Source organism: Opisthocomus hoazin, chromosome 4 (assembly GCF_030867145.1).
Source record: "Opisthocomus hoazin isolate bOpiHoa1 chromosome 4, bOpiHoa1.hap1, whole genome shotgun sequence".
NCBI lineage: Eukaryota > Metazoa > Chordata > Aves > Opisthocomiformes > Opisthocomidae > Opisthocomus > Opisthocomus hoazin.
Genome location: NC_134417.1, coordinates 88,892,268 through 88,911,265, shown reverse-complemented (window position 1 = coordinate 88,911,265; position 18,998 = coordinate 88,892,268). Strand labels below are relative to the sequence as shown.

The window sequence follows — 18,998 nt, the reverse complement described above, 5'->3', positions numbered from 1 at the left end:
GGGAGAAGGCGTCTATACAGCTGGGGAGCCAAGATGATGGCAAGCAGCCTCACAGAAGAGGACCAGGGTATCTTGGTGACTGACAAGCTGAAGACAAGCCAGTAGTGTGCCCTTGTGACAGAGGAGCCAACTACATCCTAGGCTGCATTAGCAAAAGCCCAGCCAGCTGGCCAAGAGAGGTGACCGCTCCTCTGCATTTGGCATTTTTAGGACCACATGTGGAGTGCTTTGTTCCAGATTTGGACTCTTCAGTGCAAGAAAGCCATTGATGTGTTGGAAGGAGTCCAGCAAAGGGCCACCAATGTGGTCAGGGGTCTGGACCATGTGTCATCTGAGGAGAGTTTGAGAGCTGGGTTAGCTAGGTCTTATAAGGAGAGGGTTAAGAGGGAGGAACTCATTGCTCTGTGTGTGTCTATTTTGTGGGAGGTTATAGGGAAGACAGGGCTGGAGTGCACTTGAAGGTGGACAGTGACAGAATGAGAGACATTGGGAACAAGTTGTAACATGGGAAATTGTGATGAGATATAACAAACCCCTTTTCACTGGTGGTCAGGTTTTGAAAGAGGGGCCCCAACCTATAGGCTGTGGAATCTTCATCCTTGGAGTTGTGCACACCTCTCCTGGACATGTTCCTGACATGGAACCTGCAGGAGGCTGGATGGAGACTTCCAGAGGTACCTTCCAACCTACCCAACTCTATGAATACGTGAGACACCCAAACAACTCCTCTAACTAAATTCCATGTCAGCATTCCCAAACTGTAAGTATTTCTTGTATTTTCAGCTCACCCTTGCAACACAATACGGATTCCTGATCCACAGGTATCTACAAGCCTGAGGCGAGTGGTCTTCAGATTCTAGTGGTAGATTGCGTCAGGAAAGCTGTCTGCCCTTTCTCGTTTTCTGAAGCCTGCTGTGTTGGAATTACCCTTGGACTACTGCGATGGAAAATTCTTGGACATCCCTTAAAAATAAATTCACCTGGGTCCACCACTCACCTCAGCTTCCTCCCACAGACCTGGCAGCAGAAACATGAGCGGTGAACACAGGCTTTGTCAGTGACCACACGCTCCACGGAGTAGACAGGCTGCAGGCATGAGGCACACACTTCTTTCAACATGGGCTGAAGAAGAAGGAGAGACTGAAGTTAAATAACTCCAGACCATGACCATACATCTGCATCTAACTTGCTGAAACTTTTGATTGAATCTGATTTTCTTGTTGACATTCTTTTGCAGATCTGTTGTGAGAGTTCGGATTCCTGCCTGACTCAATTTACTTGTCATCTTGTATAGATCAGCGTTAATTTTCAGACAGGACAGAAAGACAAGACAACCTTGGCTCCCCGATGAGAGGAATTATTCATTTGATTGAGAGCAAATGATTGAATCATTTAAAAGCCTTGAGTGAGGTAGGAAACATTGTTCAGAGGCTCTGACTCAGTAACTCTGGCTGGGCAACTCTTGCAATCGCTGATATCACATGGCTGCTCACACCAACCACATAGTCCAAACCCTAAAAAGGCAGCACATATCAACGTTAAAGCTTCCGCAGCTCTGTAAACCTGGTGGTTTGCTCCAGTATGTTTACTCTGTGGACTGTATTTTATGCCATGACCTGATTCCTCAAACATCACTTTATGCGAAGAGTCCAGGGAATCTCTCTGGAAAACATTGCCAACACCAGCTATTTTGTTAGTAGAGACAGAAAGGGAATAAGGAAGCTTGGACACCAGCCTAGCTTCAGAAATATCTCCAGGTTTTCTGCATGGTCAAGTAAACCAGAGGATGCTGGTGTCAACGTGTTATCTCTGTGCACTCCTTTTCACTGCGGTGTGAAGCAGAGGCTCAGTTTACCTGGTGAGTCCATGCACAAGTCAAGTCTGTCCAAAGCCCCAGAAGCAGCGCAAGTGAGCCTAACCTCACTCTGACTGACCAGGTCAGTGTTCTGAGTATGGATACTCCCTCACATGAGGGCATCTCTGCCTCTTTGTTGGGGGTAATTTGCCGCAGTTTGATTTGATAGAGTTTTGCTGGTGCTTTCTGATCCCTCCAGCTTTTTTTTCTGTGTGGACTCGCCCTGCTTAGCAGTGTTGTCAGGCCAAAGAAAAGCCAATTTTACTTTCTGCTTCTATGTGGAGTGGGCTGATGGCCAGATTTTAGCTTTGACCAGAGGAAATATGTTGCCCAGAGAGGTGCAGATGTCCCGTCCCTCGAAGTGTTCAAGGTTAGGTTGGATGGGGCTTTGAGTAACCTGGTCTGGTGGAAGGTGTCCCTGCCCATGGCTGGGGGTTGGAACAAAATGATCCATGAGGTCCCTTCCAACCCAAGCCATTCTGTGATTCTATGAAACATGAAAGGTCTTTCTGTATCTCAAGAGGTGAGTTGACGAGGAAACAAGAACCCTGTCTTTTATTTGCAACAGAGACCTGGGGGGATCATTTTTTTTTTAATTACTTTCATTCTGTCTGAATATACCAGTAAGATCAAGTCACCTTTGTTTTCCTATGACCACACTTTCAAGGAGAAGAGTTGAACGTCTTCAGTTTCCTTCCCTTTGTCTAGAGGGATGTATACAAACCAAACCCCTGTCTTTCCTTCAGTCTTTGATGATCTAAGCACACCTCTGCTATTCCAGTCCTCTACAGAGAGGAGACCATAGTTCTGTAAGTGTCTCTGTATGTAATGGGTGTCTAAACTCCCAGTATATGCCGTGGAGGTCCAGTTACGGGAATCTAGAAGGTGACACAGCTATACTAACACAGGTCCATGTAGGTGGACAAAATCCATCAGTTAGGCAAGATGAATTTCACCAGTGTGACTACAGAACCGTGCTGATGCCAATGGGAGGGCAGTGCTGGTGAAGGTGGAGCAGAAATATGCTTTTGTGCAAAGATTAGACAGATCTTTCTAGTGGAAAATGGTAACAGAAACCAGATGGAATTCAGTGCTGCGTTATCAGGTCTCTCCAAAAGAAATTGAAGCTCTGCACCTTTGGCACAGATGTCGTTTCACCGGAGAAAGTGAGCAGGCTATTTGCTAAAGAACAGTGAGTGATGATGGGCAGCTGCATGAACCTGAATCATCTGTGAAGATGAAGCAAAGTGACAGTCCTGGTGACAATAAATCCCATCCAATGGATCAACTTTGCTGTACGTGGCAGCACCGATCTCAGTTACGCCTAGGTGCTCTGGCAGGCATTTCCTCTGACAGTGATGAGTTCTCATACAGCGCAAAGGTGTGTGTCCTGGCAGAGAGGAGAATGACTGCTGACACCTCTCTGTTGTATAAGAAAAAAATGCTTTCCTTTAATCTTGACCAAGGAAGGCAGCAGAGCTGTTTAGCAGAGAAACAAGCTCTCTCTGCTCTTAGCTGGGAATGAATGTATGTGCTTCTGGAGTGTGTTTCCAAAGTGCGATAATCTTTTATAGGGGATGCAAGTCTCTTTCACCAGGGGATTTATTTTAAGTGCTCACTGCCTGATGTGTGGTAAATACTCTTGCTCTTCAGAGGTATTTTTATCAGCCCCAGGAAGAAGTCTTGCTTATGGTTTGGAAGATAGAGAGGTGATCAGCAGCAATCAAACGTCACTGTGGGCAAGGAAATTATCTTAAGACTTCTGTGAAAAGCAGTTACAGAGTGTTCCTGGAAAGCTCTTCAGGTACATGGCTGATTGCTGCCACGCTGAAAGTTTCAGCTGGCTTATGGCTTATCACTTGTTGCCTTTTTTCCCCTAGGTGAGCTAAAATCTTTATAGTAAGAGGGGTCAGCCTGAAAATGCCTGTGTTATTGATAGGTGGAGAAGGCAGTGAGCACAAAGCTTTTTAACCAAAGACTGAGCATCCTCAGGAAGACCAGTGGCTGAAATGGAGCTGGGAAGGGTAGTACTTGCTGTAGGCACTTTAAATGTGGCATATTTCAGGTCTACTGCTGTCAGAGAACCAGATCCGTAGCTGAATTTGTCCTTTGAGCACTCGGGGAGGTACAGTTAAGACAAGGCCATCTGTCCACCGGCCCATCTAATTCTCCCAGTCATTTTGCTCTTGAAAATATCTACCTAGCACTGGGTGAGAACGTAGTGACGCACTAGGGCAAGGAATGGTGAACAAAGCCATGTCCTGTATCTAAAGATCACAGAAAAACTATGACAACACATTCGGGATTTGAAAGTTTGTATGTGCTTTTCTGGTTTATTATTGTAAGGTCTGAGAACATGAGCTGATCCTTCAGCTTGTATTTGAGTTTCAAATCTTTTCATTTTTTATTTTTCTCTAGCTTTTTCAATGCTTCAAGGAGCCATGTATGGTCCTGAAATAATGCGGCATCTGTCCCCTCATGACATTTCAGTTCCTGGCAGACAGAAATACCATGAAAGAAACACATCTCAAATGATCTTAGCCTCACAAATGGCTCACTGAGATATTTAGAAACCGTGTCACACCAGAAACACAAACAGTAAGATCAGTATTTTCAAGCACTGGCAGTGCAGGATATTTGGGTTTATTTGAGTTCCTGTGAAATAATTTTCATTGCCCAAGCAACCTGTTTGCAGCTTACTAAAACTGCTCTACAGTTGTCCTTGAAAAGAAATGAAACAAACATGGTATGGACATCTGGAAACGAGTTAAGATGAGAAACAATCAAGGATAAGAAAGCAGAACTGCAAAAATTGTGAAGACCAACTCTAAATTACTAGTTCTCCCCTGTTTCTACAGTTGGTCCTACTAAAATAATTGAGAAGGTCCAAGCAGCTATTTTTTCTGATTCCCTGAAACCAGATATGCTCAGTTTATGACAATCTGCTCTTCTACCTCAAACTTTGGTGTATTCTTTGGTGAAAATGAAAACATTATTTTTTTAGCATATCTCACTTTCAAATTCATGGGGTCCTATAGGCAAACTAAAGAGATCTGGGTATGTGCCTTCTTTACTGGGTGTTGAAATAGAACTTCTATTTATTCTACAACACCTTGAACAAGGTATTGCATGATGTGAGATGTTATTTGCTATTTAAAAACTTAGCTATGGACTCAGGGATATGAAGTGATAGATGCTGAAACAGTCTATTCCTCCCCAGGGTCCTGCTCTTCAGTCACCAGTGTGAGCTCTTTTCCCTCAGAGGAAAAAAGAAAATACTAATCACAATATCTTACTGAAACATGATGGTTTTTTGAATGAGGTTGCTGTCCCTTTCTGCAATAAACTGATGCACTGAGAGATGAGACGGCTTGCCATAGACCGGCCAGAAGGTCTACAGTCAGATGCAGGGGTCCGTAGCCTAAGCCTGAGCCAGACGGTGGGAGACAGCTCCCTGAGAAATCATCCAGTCACTTGGTAGGCTCCTCACCTTCTCCTACACCTGGACCAAACTCTGTGCTTGCTTGCCTCGTTCCCAAGCTGAGGCCAACCTGTAATGTGAGTTGAGGCACAGCACCGAGCCATGGCTGGTTCGTCAGCTGCCCCTCCTTGTAAGGTCTGTGGAGAAACACCACCTCTGCTGCCTTCTCACATGGAGGAAACGGGGACAGGCAAGTGTTCAGACCTTTCTTGGTGTACACAACCTGCCCAGTCTCCACACACCTACACAGGGTCCTGGATTGGGTGGTGTACATCACCCTGGACTCAACTCAGTTTTCAGACATAAGTATAAATGCTGCCTGCTGCAGAGCTGTTAATCCACCCACACTGTGAAGAAGACACAGACTAAATCATGCCAATGATTTAGAGTGCTCTCAGTATGTCATTCGACTGGTTCTTTGAGAGATGATTTCTAGATACTTTGAAAGGAAACAAGGACTCGACAAAAGAAACTCAACCAGACCAAAGTATTTTTAGAGGTAATGTTTACCTTCAGAACGCAGCAATAGAAGTTAAAAAAAAAGCCACAAAATATCTAAAATCTGGAGTTGAGAATGTACAAAACAAAGTCATAATAAAAAGAAAATTGCTTTACAAAGTCTCAAAATGAATTTAAACAGTAAACACGTATGAAATCATGGAAAATCTAAAAGAAATGTTTTGTATATATTGAATAATAAATTACAATTCTGAAAATAAAGAAAGGAAAGCAGTAACCATTCTGACTCAGGCAGAGAATCTTTCATAGAGTCTTTCTTTGGGGGAACAGCACTCGTAATAGCTGTACGTCTTGGCTTGACAATTTTCAGTAGCATCGAGTACTTTCCAGGAACTGAAAAATAAACTGATAAATACCTCCCCCCAACTCTGATAGTGACAGCGATTTGAGATTTTTTTTTTCCTTTTCTGTTATTAATGGTAAAGAGAAAACCTATCCAATCCACCCATCAATATGAGCATGTGTCTATATGTGAGTTTAGGATGCCCTTCTTGGAAAGTCTGTATTGAAATCACAAAAAGAAGATAATGTAAAGGTGTTTTTTTGCCAGTGACCAAATTGATTGGTTCTTTAGTTGATCCTACCTATCCTTTCTTCTGCATTATCTCAGAGAAGCCCAATACAAACCTCCCCCCACCCCTCAAAACACACCAGGGGGAAGAAGCTACTCTAAGGTGCCCATGGATGGATTTATCCCTTGTGCTTCTGACAGTGTCAGGGCTCTGGGTTGTGGTGCAGCACCAAGTCTGTTGGGTTGGCCAGGGGAGGGCTGTTCCCCTCCAGGGTCAAGGCAGACTGCATTTGTCCTGTCTACGTGCAAACACCAAGACGATGACCCTGAGTAGTCCTTATGGTGTAGATGAATCCCTGTGTGTAATGTGGTTAAACCAGGAGATGTTCCTATTGTGGACTTTTTTTTTGTGAGTTCTCTCTTGCTCTCCAGAAGCTTCTATTTCTTTGGCTTGGAGTTGCCAAAGGTGACAAAGACCACTCCTGGCTCCTGAAAACTGCCGTTGGTGTGGAAGTCTTCCCTTGGGCTCTTCAAGTACCTCCGAAACACGGGTGAGGCAGATACCTCATATTGCGGATGAGAGGCCACATTGCATGTGGAAGATGTTTGTGTCTCAGACTGCTTGGTGACTGTGGTGGACGAAGTGATGATTTTGTTTCCAAACTGGTCCATTTCCTCGTACTGCTCCATGACAGTCCGGGTAGCTCCGTAGAGCTTGGACCCATCGGGCCCTGTCTGCAACTCCAAGATGCTTTTCTGTCTCCGTGGATTTTGGGGGCTGGGAACATTCAGGGAGCAGTAATCTGAAAAGCCTCCTTTCATCCCACAGTGGCAGCTGCCTTTGGAGATGTCCAGAGGGCACCTCTCTTTCTCATTGATCTGATGGCTGGCATTGCCAAGGGTGTGCTCTTTCGTTGAACTCAGCCCAACTTTTGTTTGGACAGGCTCTGGTCTCTTCTCACAGGGGGTCATGTCATGCCCAGTAGACCCTCCTGATGGATGATTAAAGGAGCTAAAGCTGTCCTGAGCAAAACCATCCCTCTTTCCTGGAGTGTCAAGACAGTCTGATGAAGGGATGTCCCAGGAAGAATGTGCTGCCTTGGGTGATTCTGCTGATTTCCTGGCAGCAGACTCGATAGAGATATAGGAAGGTGAGGAGGGAGAGCTGACGCGAGATTGAACAAGGCGGGGGACCTCTAGCTCTGCCTTGGTTACCTCGGTCTTTTCTACCACCTTTGAACCCTTCACAGATGCTCCTTCCCCTGGCTCTAGTGTGATTCCATCCTGCTTGGCTTTGCTTGAGACAATACTGATTTTACGGATGTTACTGCTGCTCATAGAGCTTTGGGTGTTCCCCAGAGACTCCTTGAACAGCCCTGAGAGCCCAGCGATATCTGACTCAGACTTGAGACTAGAGACAGAATAAAGGGCTTTCTTGATGGCCTCCTCAATGTCCAGAAGCCGGGCAAGTGTCTGCTCCTTCAGGTGGATAATCTCAGCACTTGCTCGTTCCAGGTCTCCGAAAACCAACTCCACTGAGGAGACACTGTCAGTGTCCTCCTTTGCCAGTGTCTCAGCCCTGTCCTGTTGCTTGGCCTGCTGGGCATTCTGATGAACAACCCAGTCAGGGACCTTCTCAAAGAAACTCTTCAGAGCTTTCACGTCCACTTTGCTTGTCTCCTCCTCAAACTCCTTCACCCGAGTCAAGATCTCTTGCAGCTCCTCCTGTCTCCTGAGGTTCTCAAAGATCTCCATAGCCTCCTTGACATTGCCTTTCATGATCTCCTCTTTGTGTACTGACAGCCTCTTCCGACGCTCATCTTCCGTTTCTCTCTTGTTTTTTTCTCTCATAACAACCACTGGCTTCTCCTGGGCAGTTGTCTCTGCCTTCCTGTCAGGACTTTTCAATTGCACACTATTTCTCTGCTGTTGCTGCTCAAAGGAGTTCATTGGCTGCTGATGCAAGGAAGTTGAATGACACGTTTGCATCCTCTCATTCACCTGCTGCACGACTCTCTGACTAGCCCACGATTCATAAGAATTAGACACACTTTCCCTTTCCACCTTGGATGAGGCATTTTGTGCAATGTCATCTCCTCTCTTTGGAGGAGTGATATGACCCATAGGGGAGGTGTTTGGCTCAGTCTGTCCTGGCACATGAGGCGGCTGTGCTCTGCCAGGACATGTTGGATGTGATACTGAAGAACACCTGTTCTGGTCTCGGCACAGCTCTATATGTCTCTGAACCACCTCACCTGGGCACCTCATTGGAGCTGCTGCTTTCCCACTCGTCATCCCCTGCTCTGCCTCAAAACTAACTGCTCCATTTTTCATTGACTTTGAAGTCTTAGCACTGTCTGATTCCACCTTTCCTTGTCCTGCTTTGCTTGCCTTGTACCTTTCCTCTGCCATTTGAAGAGGGGTTTTGGCAGTGTTTCTTGGCAGCTTTCTCTCAGGGCTCATACCGTTAACTGTGACAGCCTTGTCCACAGATGTCTCCAAAGTGCAGCATTTTGCCTGAACATCCCCATGGGCTGATTGCTCGTGTACTCCCTTGCAGCTTAATCCCAGCTCTGCAGGGAGAGGCTTTGGCTTGCTGAGCTCGCTCAGGCCTGGAGGTTTTGGAGGCAGGGGTGGAGGGAAGGGCTTGGTTAATCTGCTTGTGCTGTTATTTGCAGAGGCAGACTGCACCTCATGTAAGAGGTGCTCAGGTTTTGGAGGGGGAACAGGTTTTTTCCTGCATGGGGCAGTAATTTCTGGTTTTGGAGGAGTCCTGGGCTTCTCTGCAGGACTATGATCACTGGGTTTGCAGGAGAGAGAAGGGAGGGCAGGAAGAGGGTTCTGGAGTGGTGCAGAACATCCTGGGGCTTCCTCTTTGCTGGTTGGTAGTGGAAGGGCACCTTCTCTTGTTGCTTTAGTAGAGGGTGGGCAATGCTCTGCTTGCATCACAGCAGCTGAGGGAGGAGGAGGAAAGTCATTATCAGCCTGCGACCCTGAAGCCACTACAGCTGTCTGGTTACTAATGACTTGAGTCTCATTTTTCTTTTTACACACAGAATAGGACTGCCCTGCATTTCTGTATATCATAGCAGCTTTAAAATCCCCTCTGGAGACATTAACGTTAGACTTTTCCAGCGACTGAAGTGCGGCTTTTAAATTACCTCGAACAACATCCTCCTTTTCTACCACGCGCTGTTCAGCGGCGGCACTTTGCAGTGCTCTGATAGCTGTCTGTACATCCCCTCTGACAATAACATCTCTTTCTTCTTGCACTGATTGCTCTTTGTAATCAGACTCAACGAAAGGGTTTATATAGGTTTTCACGGGTGTGGCAGTATAAAGGCCATCCTTAATGCTAAAATCCCTACTGGGCACAACTCGGCTTTCCTGGCTCAATTGTTGTCCTCCCTGTACTTCCTCTGAAGCACTGACCTTTTTGTGTGACGCTATGCTCTTCTGAGACATGCTTGTGTGGGTCTTGGATGCCTCCTGGACTCTAGAGGTGGTGGTCCTGATGGCAGTGCTGGTGTTCTGCTGCTTGGTGGACGCAGAGTCTTGTTGGCGTACGGTTGATTGAAGGGTCACTGTCCCCTGTGTGCTGGATGCCTGCTGCCTGCAGGCCATGTGGACCTCCTCCCTGTTCCTTTGTAGCTTGCTCTGGACGTGACTTTGAATGTTTTTTGCTTCTGCTGTTGCTAACCTCAGGCTTTGCATTGCAGCCTGAAGATCACCCCCAAGGGTCTTTTCTTCAGGCTGTATCTGGCTGGCTTCCCCAGTCACCAAACTCTGCTGTTTCCCAGCCACTTCTACTCTCTGAGCAGTCACTTCGGTTGGAAATTTGCCTTGTGTCGTCATTTTGGGTTCCTTCAAACTGATGGTGGTGCCTTCTTCTTTCTCTGCCTTCTTGCTGACATCTGCAACCTTTTGAATTGATTTTGTAGTCACTTTAAGCCCTCCTGACAGAATTTCTTCCTTTTCCATCACTGTGGGCAGGGGCTTTCCAAGAGAATGCACGGTGGTGCCTGTTACACCTGCTGCATGCACAGCCTCTCTCTCTAATGCACCCTCTTTGCCCATGCTTTCACATGCAAATACCTTTTTTGCTCCCACCAGAGCCCCTGACTCACCCTCTGCAATTTCTTTCTCTTCTTGTTCTTTATTTGGTAAGATATGCATCTTAGACCCCTGCACAACCTGCAGGACACTCTCATCCACCCCCTGCTCTGCTTGGGAAGAGATGAGGGACTGTATCTCTGACTCCTGCTGGAGACTCTTCAGATAGTTTAGATCTCCCTTCTCAATGCAGCTCGCAAAAAGCTGGACATTTCCCTTCTCATTGTCCTCACGCTTAATGGTTGCTGTTGCTTTCTGTTCCTGAGAAGAAGCCAACAGGTTCCCTATCGTTGACTTCACATCCCCCTTGACAACTTTCTGCTGGACTGAATGGAACAGGAGGGAGTAGAGAGTCATCTTCACTGATCCTGACTTTGTCTCTTGTAAGACCATCCCCTTTTTGATGGACGCATCTTGACTGAGGAGACCCTGTAAAGCCTTAGCTACATTTCCACTCAAGTCCTCTTTGCCTTTAGCAGCTTCACTCTGGTCCAGTAGCTGCAATGGGCTTACTTTGATCTTGCCCTCTCTGTCCTCCTCCACCAGCACACTCTGTGCATCCACATTGGTTCTGTGCAGAAGCTGCAGCATGATCCTTTGCAAATGGCCTCCCACAATCTCCTCCTTCAGGATCTCTGGAGCACCTGGGCTACTGAGCTGGTACTTCACCATCTTCACACTCTCCATATCATTGGCTTCAATGAGGATCCCATCATGCTGAATAGCCTGGCAAGTGCAGAGCATCTCTAAAGTCTCTTTCATGGTCCTTTCTTTCAGTTCTGTTTCTATACTACCTTCTGAAGCTCTAAATTTATCCAAGGGTGTGCTCTCGAAGAGCCATGTTGTACTTTTCACATCTGCACGTGGGATCGCTTCTTGGGCCCCCACACTGGCCGTCACCTCTGGGTCCTTAAGGGTGTCCATTGGCTGGGTTTCAAACAACCAGGTACAACGTTTTACATCCCCTTTCTGGCTGTCCTCTCTCTGCACTGTACTGATAGATGAACCTCTCTCTGCATCTCCATACAGGGAGTCTATGGGCTGGTTTTCAAAAAGCCAAGTGGATGTCCTCACATCACCCCGCTGAACATCACTGACACTGACCATCCTCACATACTTCTTCTGGCCTACTTGCTGGGACTCAAAGAGCTGCTTGTTGGACTGAACATCTCCCTTCTGCACATCATCTACTGTCCTTGGCACAGACATCTTTCTCTCTGAGAAGGAGTCAAGAGGCTCTGTCTCAAATCTCCATCGGGCGGCCTGGACATCTCCTTTCTTGATGTCCTCTTGGGTGACAGCCCTAATCACAAAGACCTCTTCCTCCTTCTTGATCTGATCCAGGGGCTTAGTTTCAAACAACCACCGCGCACCTTTCATATCACCTTTCATGATTTCTTCTTTCTGCACTGAGGTGACCTCATGGTATCCCCCTTCTTTGTCCTGGATAGCATATAAGGGTTGGCTTTCAAAGAGCATTGTGCAGGACTTGATGTTAGCTTTGCTCATGGTATCTTTCTGGATCTTCTGGAGCTCTGTCTCATCCACTTTGTCATGGATTTGGTCAAGGGAATAGGTTTCAAATACGAACCTTTTGCCTCCAACATCTCCCCCCTTGATATCCTTTTCTGGAGGGATTTCCTGGATGCCCTCAGAGCTGTCCTTGAGGGAGTCCATGGGGTAGTTCTCAAAAAGCCAAGTGAACTTGTGCACGGATCCAGCTTCAATTGTCCCATCATCCTTCTGGGATGTTGGTTTGGTGGCTGTATCCAAGGGCTTAGCTTCAAAGAACTCCTTCACTCTGGACACTTCCCCAGACTGTATCTCCACACGACTGGAGTACCTCATGGTTTTCTTTCGATCAGCTTCACCAACAACACTGCTGCCCAAGGGTTCAGTCTCAAATAGGTGCCGGACAGTTTTGACATCAACTCCCTGTAATTCCTCCTGACTGTATGCCTTACTGACTTGTAAATACTGTTCCTCCTGGCCTTTCAGGGAGTCCAGGGGCTGAGTCTCAAACATCCATGTGTATGACTTCACATCAGCTTGGGACACAATACCATCCTCCTCCTCCTGTTTCTTTTCAGCCTTCTCATACAGGGTGTGGATGGGCTGGGTCTCAAAAAGCCATCTGCATGTCTTCACATCGCCCCGCTGGGAGATCTCCCGCTTCACTGAGGGATGCTCCTCACCTTGCGTGGCTTGGTGATGAATGACATCCATGGGCTGAGTTTCAAAGAGCCACTTGGCTGTTCTGACATCACCAGCCACCACCTCTTGTTTTGTGATCCCCCGTATTATATCCACTTTCTTGGTGCTTTCACCAAACTGGTCCAGAGGCCTGGTTTCAAACATCCATTTGTAGTTCTTGACATCACCACTGATGATTTGTTCTCTGCTTACAGAGGTGACCTCATGGAAATTGCCAAAGCTATCCTTGATGGCATACAGAGGTGTTGTCTCAAACAAGATTTGGTTGGCTTTGACGTTGCCAGCTGGAATCTTCTCCTCTTCTTTGGTGACAGGCTCAGCATCAGCCTGCTTAATGCTGTCTAAGGGGAGAGTCTCAAACAGGGTCTTGAAAGACTTCACATCCCCTTTCACTACCTCTTCCATGCTGGTGGCTGGAATTTCTTCCTCAAATGCCTTGGAGATGTTGCCAAGGGGACAGGTCTCAAAGACATGTTTTCTTTGTTTTACATCTCCCTTCTCCTCTGCTGAAAGCTCTACTTTCTTTAAACTTCCCACCTCAAAATTTTCTTTCAGGGTTTCCATTGGCTGCGTTTCGAATAGCCATAGTGTAGATTTCACATCACCTCCAATGACGTGTTCTTTGGTTACAACGCTTTCTGAAGTTTCTCCTTTCAAAGAATCAAGAGTCTGGGTCTCAAAGAGCATTCGCTGCTTACTGACATCTGCCCCTGTGACAAATTCTGTTGAAGCCTTGAAATCCTGTTCTTCAACTGTGATTTCTCTGATGGCATCCAGAGGCTGAGTTTCAAATATCCACCTTGCTCCACTGACATCTGGCCTTCCAATTTCTTCCAGCGAAATCCCTCGAATTATCTGCACTTTGGAGGTGTCCTTGTTGATGGTATCCAGGGGCTGAGTCTCAAACAGCCAGCGAGCCGTTCTGACTGCATTGCTCTGAATTTCTTCTCGGCAGACAGACTTGATTTCATGGATGTTCCCAGTTTTATCTCTGATGGCGCAGAGGGGCTCTGTTTGGAAGAGCCTGATAGTCTTCTTAACATCGCCTTTTAGCTCCTGGATTTCTGACTTGAGTTGTAGGATGCTCTTCTCCTCCACTGAGCAACAGCGTCCTATAGCATCCAAGGACTGCGCTTCAAAGAGCTGTCTGGCACCTTTCACATCACCTCCCTGGACAGGTTCCTTGAGAACTGCCTCCTGTACTTCAGTTTCATCCGAATACAGTTTATTTAATGAGTCTAGTGGCTGGGTTTCAAACAGCCACCGTGCAGCGTGTACATCCCCTCTGGCAAGGTCTGTTTCTGATACCTTGGTTGATGTTGACAGACTGTCCCCGTTGATTGACTGGCTTTCAAACCTCAGGGAAGTACTTTTCACATCCCCACCGGGAATAATCTCTTCTTCTGCCAGCTTCTTTGTGGCTTGATGGTCCCCAATAGAGTCAAGAGTCCAGTTCTCAAAGATCCAGCGCATGGACTGAACCTCTCCTGGAAGAACTTTGTCCAGGTTCACAGACGTCTGTGCATTGGCATCTTCGGTATTCAGTATTTCTGCCAGGTCCTCAGTCACAGCTTCTTCCAAGTTCTTCCTGAGCTCAGGATGCATGTGTCTGTAGAGCCTCTTCAGCTCATTCACTTGACGCTGCTGGTAGAACTTGGAGAAGGCTTGTTTTGGAGGAGGCACAGGGAGTGGGTTGGGATTCTGGCTGCCTGGAGCGATGACCTGTACTGAGCCAGGGGCAGGAGGGGGTGGTAAGTCGTCTTCCATTTTCTTGATGGCAGCTTTAGATGATTTCTGAGCCTCTGCCATCTTTAGGGAAACAGTTTTAAAAGTCAGCATCATCTCTTACCACCCAACCCCGTGGCTGTTAGTAGTGAGAATGGCAAAGGAAGAAGACAGCCAACAAGGAAAATCCATGCACCTACCGAGCTCCGTACCTTTGGTTCAGTAGCACACAGCACTCCAAAGCATCACACCACTGCACACGCTCCAGACTTGGTGTTAGCTCTGGTTCCACAGCAAGGCACTCTAAAGCAAGTCTCTAATCCAGGCACGTGTGGTGGTTAGTCTACAGTCCCCAGGTTTCCATCCAGCTATAGCCTAACAGACATGCCCGATTTGGGCTGCGTCAGCAAGAGAGAGTCACCACAAGAATAACATGAAGAACACTGTCTTAGAGTAGCAAGCTAAGAGTTAACTTCTCCCTTCTGCTCCCAGGTGTCCAGGGCAATGTGAGGACCTGCAGAGAGTCTGGGAACATAGGATATGGGGGCAAGAGAAAGCCAAGGAGCTATTTTGAAGAGGTCTCAAGAAGAAAATTGGGAGAGGGAACAAAAGTGTCGAGCTGAGCTGATGAGGACAGCCTATTTTTGGGTAGGCAGGCAGCATGGTGGGCTTTTGGTAGCATTATGGGCTGCCCACTGCACAGGGGTGAGGGCTTGGAGAAGGACATTTGTCTGATTGATGATTTCTTCTGTTGGACTCACACGCTTACCCCATGTCATAATTTCCATAAAAATAGATGCACAGTTATACAATTAGAGACTTAAATAAAGCTTCTTTGACTTGCAGACTTGTACAGGCTAGAGGCTAACTAAGGTTTACAAACTGTTGGAATTAGCTGGCCAAATCCTGTCCTCTGTTAGGAGGAGCAAGCAAGGCTTGGACCAGAGGTTGGTCAAAGACCCGAAGCTGGGGCCCAGCAAAAGTTAGACGTGTTTAGACTCAAGTCAGCCTGAGCTCAGCTGAAATTCACCGCAGCATTGGCGCAGAAGAGAACAGAGGGTGCAGTCATGATGGGGTGGACTGTAGTTGTGTAGCCTACCTTTGAGCCTCAATTTCTGCATTTTTTCCCCTTAACTTGGGAAGCCTGGGCACCGAACACTGAGCTGAATACCTGCAACTCACGCTGGCGTGGCATTTATCCAAAAGGAAGGTAGCTGAGGCCTCTAATCATTATCTAAAAGAGACTGTAATCCTGGTGGCTTTCCTTTCAGTAAACGGATCTGCTGACCCTTGGCATGCCTTTGGAGTTACGTCTGCAGAGTTATGCCTGGAATATTATTAGTTGTTGCTCAAAGCAATGGCGCGTGGTGTTATTTCACTCTGTTGCACACAGATTGTTCTGGCTAAAAATAAGTTTTGAACATTAGTAAAAAAAACCACCCCAGAAAGCCAAAATCAGCATATTTTGCAGTAAGTGTAAAATGCAAATCTTTCATGGGAGCCAACATACTTTGAATGCACTTTTTAAAATAAGGGGTTTTTTTTGGATCTGTGAAGAACTTCTGAAGGTGGGGAAGGGCGACTGAGCAATTGATAGCTATATTCAGTATGAAAGTGCTCCTTGCTGCCTTGTGTGGGTATTTAAATCACATGCCACTACAGTCCACAAATATTTGGTTAGATAACGGTGCTTATCTTTAACATTTCTTACCTCGCTTTTTTTCTGGCTGTGGGGAGAGTGAATGGAGTTGTCCTTCACAGTACTCTGGAAAAGACATGGGGAGAAATGACATCAAACTGCATAGGAAGACACATCTGTTACCTGCATATATATGTACCTACTACAGAGACCTGAAAACAATTACAGGTGACTTTTTGTGGTTCACTGGCAGTTCTGTACAGCTGGAAAAAATAATCTTATCCCAGGTTGATCAGAAATATTTTTTTCCAGAGATTTCAGTCAGCACATGAAACCCCAAACACATTTGCTTAGAGTTGGAAGAAAAAAAAACCCAGGCACTGATTTCTCCAAAGTTTGATTTAGCCTGTATTTTTGTTTACACTTTAATATTTTAAAAATCAGACTGATCTACATTTGTAATTGCGATATGAGTTGTGAAATGAAATGTTTTGGAATCACTTTTTTATTTTTCTCAGACTTCTAACTGGTTGTAATTTTCCAGCCACAGTCTTTTTTATTTTCAGCAGGGACTGTTAGAGTCTGGGCTTCTCCAGTGTAGAGCCCTGATATACACTCAAGTGACTGCATCTCTGAGCAGGGACTCTGCAAAAGATTCAATAGGGAAGGGAGCATGAATGAGCCTGCAGGAGAAGTCCAGATGTGAAACCACATCCTACGTTACCCACAATCACCAGTGGAGCTGGGGAAATGGGAAAAATGTTTCTGGATCCCCCATAATCCTTGTAACCTGAATTATCCTGTGACCCAATGATCAGCCTGGAGTGGGTGAGTAATCCCTGGATCCCAGACCAAGGGTTATAAATTGAGGAAACCAAGGAGGGTGCACTATAAAGTTATGTCTGAGTATGATGTGTGTGGAAATATATAGGTGTGTGTGTTGGAATGGGTATAGCATGGAGATGCACGTGTGGCTACATGCTGAATATTTCCTGGATGGATGTGAGTGTGTAAATATATATGTGCAAATAAAGTGGAAACTTAAGTATGAATAAACTGTTTGTATGGGCTAGTGGATGTAGATGTGTGCATGTGTTTGGCATGTGTGTCCATGTATGAATATAATATGTATATATGTGTGTGTGTATATGCAGCATATACGTCATATTGGCACTTAAGGACATGGTTTAGTGGTGGACATGGCAGTGGTAAGTTTACAGCTGGACTCGATGAGATTAAAGGTCTTTTCCGACCTCAATGATTCCGTGGTATATGTACATATCAGCACCTCTGATAACATTTATACAATATTTGCAAATGGCAAAGCTGGTCGATTTTGGAAAACCAGGTGCTGTGTTTCTATAGATTCATGAAACCAGGCGTGTTCTCTCTCACCCTCTTACAGCTACTTGCTGGGACAGGACATTGTTCGGATGCCGCTGGGGAGGAGGGCGGCGCGCGGTGCTTACCGGCTGCGCGGGGCTGCCGGCGTGAGCAGCAGCAGCAGCTGTCTGGGAGAGATAGAGAGCTGACAGCTCCTTCACGGAGAGCGCAGAGGACCTCCCTCGTCCTTGCTGAAGTATGCGGCTAGTGTTGTCTGATATGTCTAAAAATGACCTCGTCTTCTCATCTGAAACAGAGACAGATGTGCACGGTGAGCTATGTGCCAAAGACACAAGGGCACGGAGAGCCTGGAGTGTGAGCATCCCTTACCAAAGGCTCTGCCAGGCACCCCTGCCGTCTGCACACCCATTCCCCCGGCAGCCCCCAGCTTGCCCCCCAGAACTTAACGTTGTGCCCTTTTGATTTAGGTAGAAAATGTGTATATTGCCACGTGTTTTATGGCTGAAACGAACTTTGAGCCTGCACAGAGTAATACATCGGGCAGTGAGCTAATGCCTCCTTCCTGCCAGCAGAGCACAGAGCCAGCACCCATTCCTGCATCCACGGACAAGGTCATCATCAAACAGGAGCAAGTCGGAGGATGTGAAGGAGCTAAGCATGTTCAGCTTGAACCGATTTGCACTTTTTTTGCACCATGGCCACATCGCTCTCCTGTCAATATGCCTTACAAGCAGTTACATCCATTTATCTTTACCTCTCCCCTGGGAGCTCGTTTCAGGGAACAGAGAGATGAAGAGGCTACGAGACTTGCCTGGGGATGTAGCAGGGAGTCTTTGGCAAAGCTGGAGGACCAAACCCTGCTCTTAGTTCAGAGATCTGATATTTTGAGCTGCACCAGCTCCCACCGGGCCCCCACTGGGGCCCAGCATAGCATTGCTGAGGTATTCAAGATATTCAGCGTTCCTCCTACCTTTATTCAGATGCCTCCTATGGAGATGGCTACAGCTGAGGATGTCCCTATCATGTTCGTGGAGAAATGGCTACGCTGGGAGGAGGTGATCTATTAGCCAAACCTCCCGAGGGGTTTGCAGAGAGACTGGGTGGTTGGAGCAGTCACGCACTTTTGGATGATGCTCAGGCCGTGCTCCCTCACTCCCACCCATTGCATTCCCTCTCCCTCAGTCCTCGTCCCCCGAAACAGCAGAGGCTTCCCCTCCCTCTGAGGATGAAATCTGTGTCCATCCCCAGAGAGAGGTTCATGCCAAAACCTATTGCTCTAAAGTAGACGGGTTCACTTCTCAAGCAAAGACACAACTCCAAATTCTAGCTAAGTACTTTCTTCTTGCATTAATCTGCTAGGTGTGAGCAGGACGGCCATCTCCACCTCCCACAACAGATGTACACAGAGCTTTACACCTATATGATGCATCTAGGTCCTCCAGGTTAGTCAGGTCAGTAATTTCTCTGTTACCACTGTAAAAATGCGAGAAGGTTCTTCTTTGATCTGCAGACTTGCATTGCTGCATTTGGATTTAGTGCTGTATTTGCAGTGCTTTCTGTTTAAACAATGGGCTCTCTCTCCACAAATCCAGCTATT

General features: G+C 46.6%; 1 protein-coding gene across 1 annotated transcript; it reads right to left on the bottom strand.

The window, feature by feature from the left end:
• Nucleotides 1-4,182: 4,182 nt before the first annotated feature.
• On the bottom strand, nucleotides 4,183-17,681 carry XIRP1 (xin actin binding repeat containing 1). The gene is made up of 3 exons (XM_009943079.2): nucleotides 17,527-17,681; nucleotides 16,130-16,183; nucleotides 4,183-14,502 (listed from the first exon to the last, which is right to left on the bottom strand). Exon 3 carries the CDS (start codon nucleotides 14,500-14,502, stop codon nucleotides 6,805-6,807), a length of 7,698 nt encoding a protein of 2,565 aa, XP_009941381.2. The 5' UTR covers nucleotides 16,130-16,183; nucleotides 17,527-17,681; the 3' UTR covers nucleotides 4,183-6,804.
• Nucleotides 17,682-18,998: the final 1,317 nt, after the last annotated feature.

Bases quoted from the DNA above. Each gene is read 5' to 3' on its own strand.
- XIRP1 (XM_009943079.2), bottom strand. From the start codon at position 14,502: ATGGCAGAGGCTCAGAAATCATCTAAAGCTGCCATCAAGAAAATGGAA.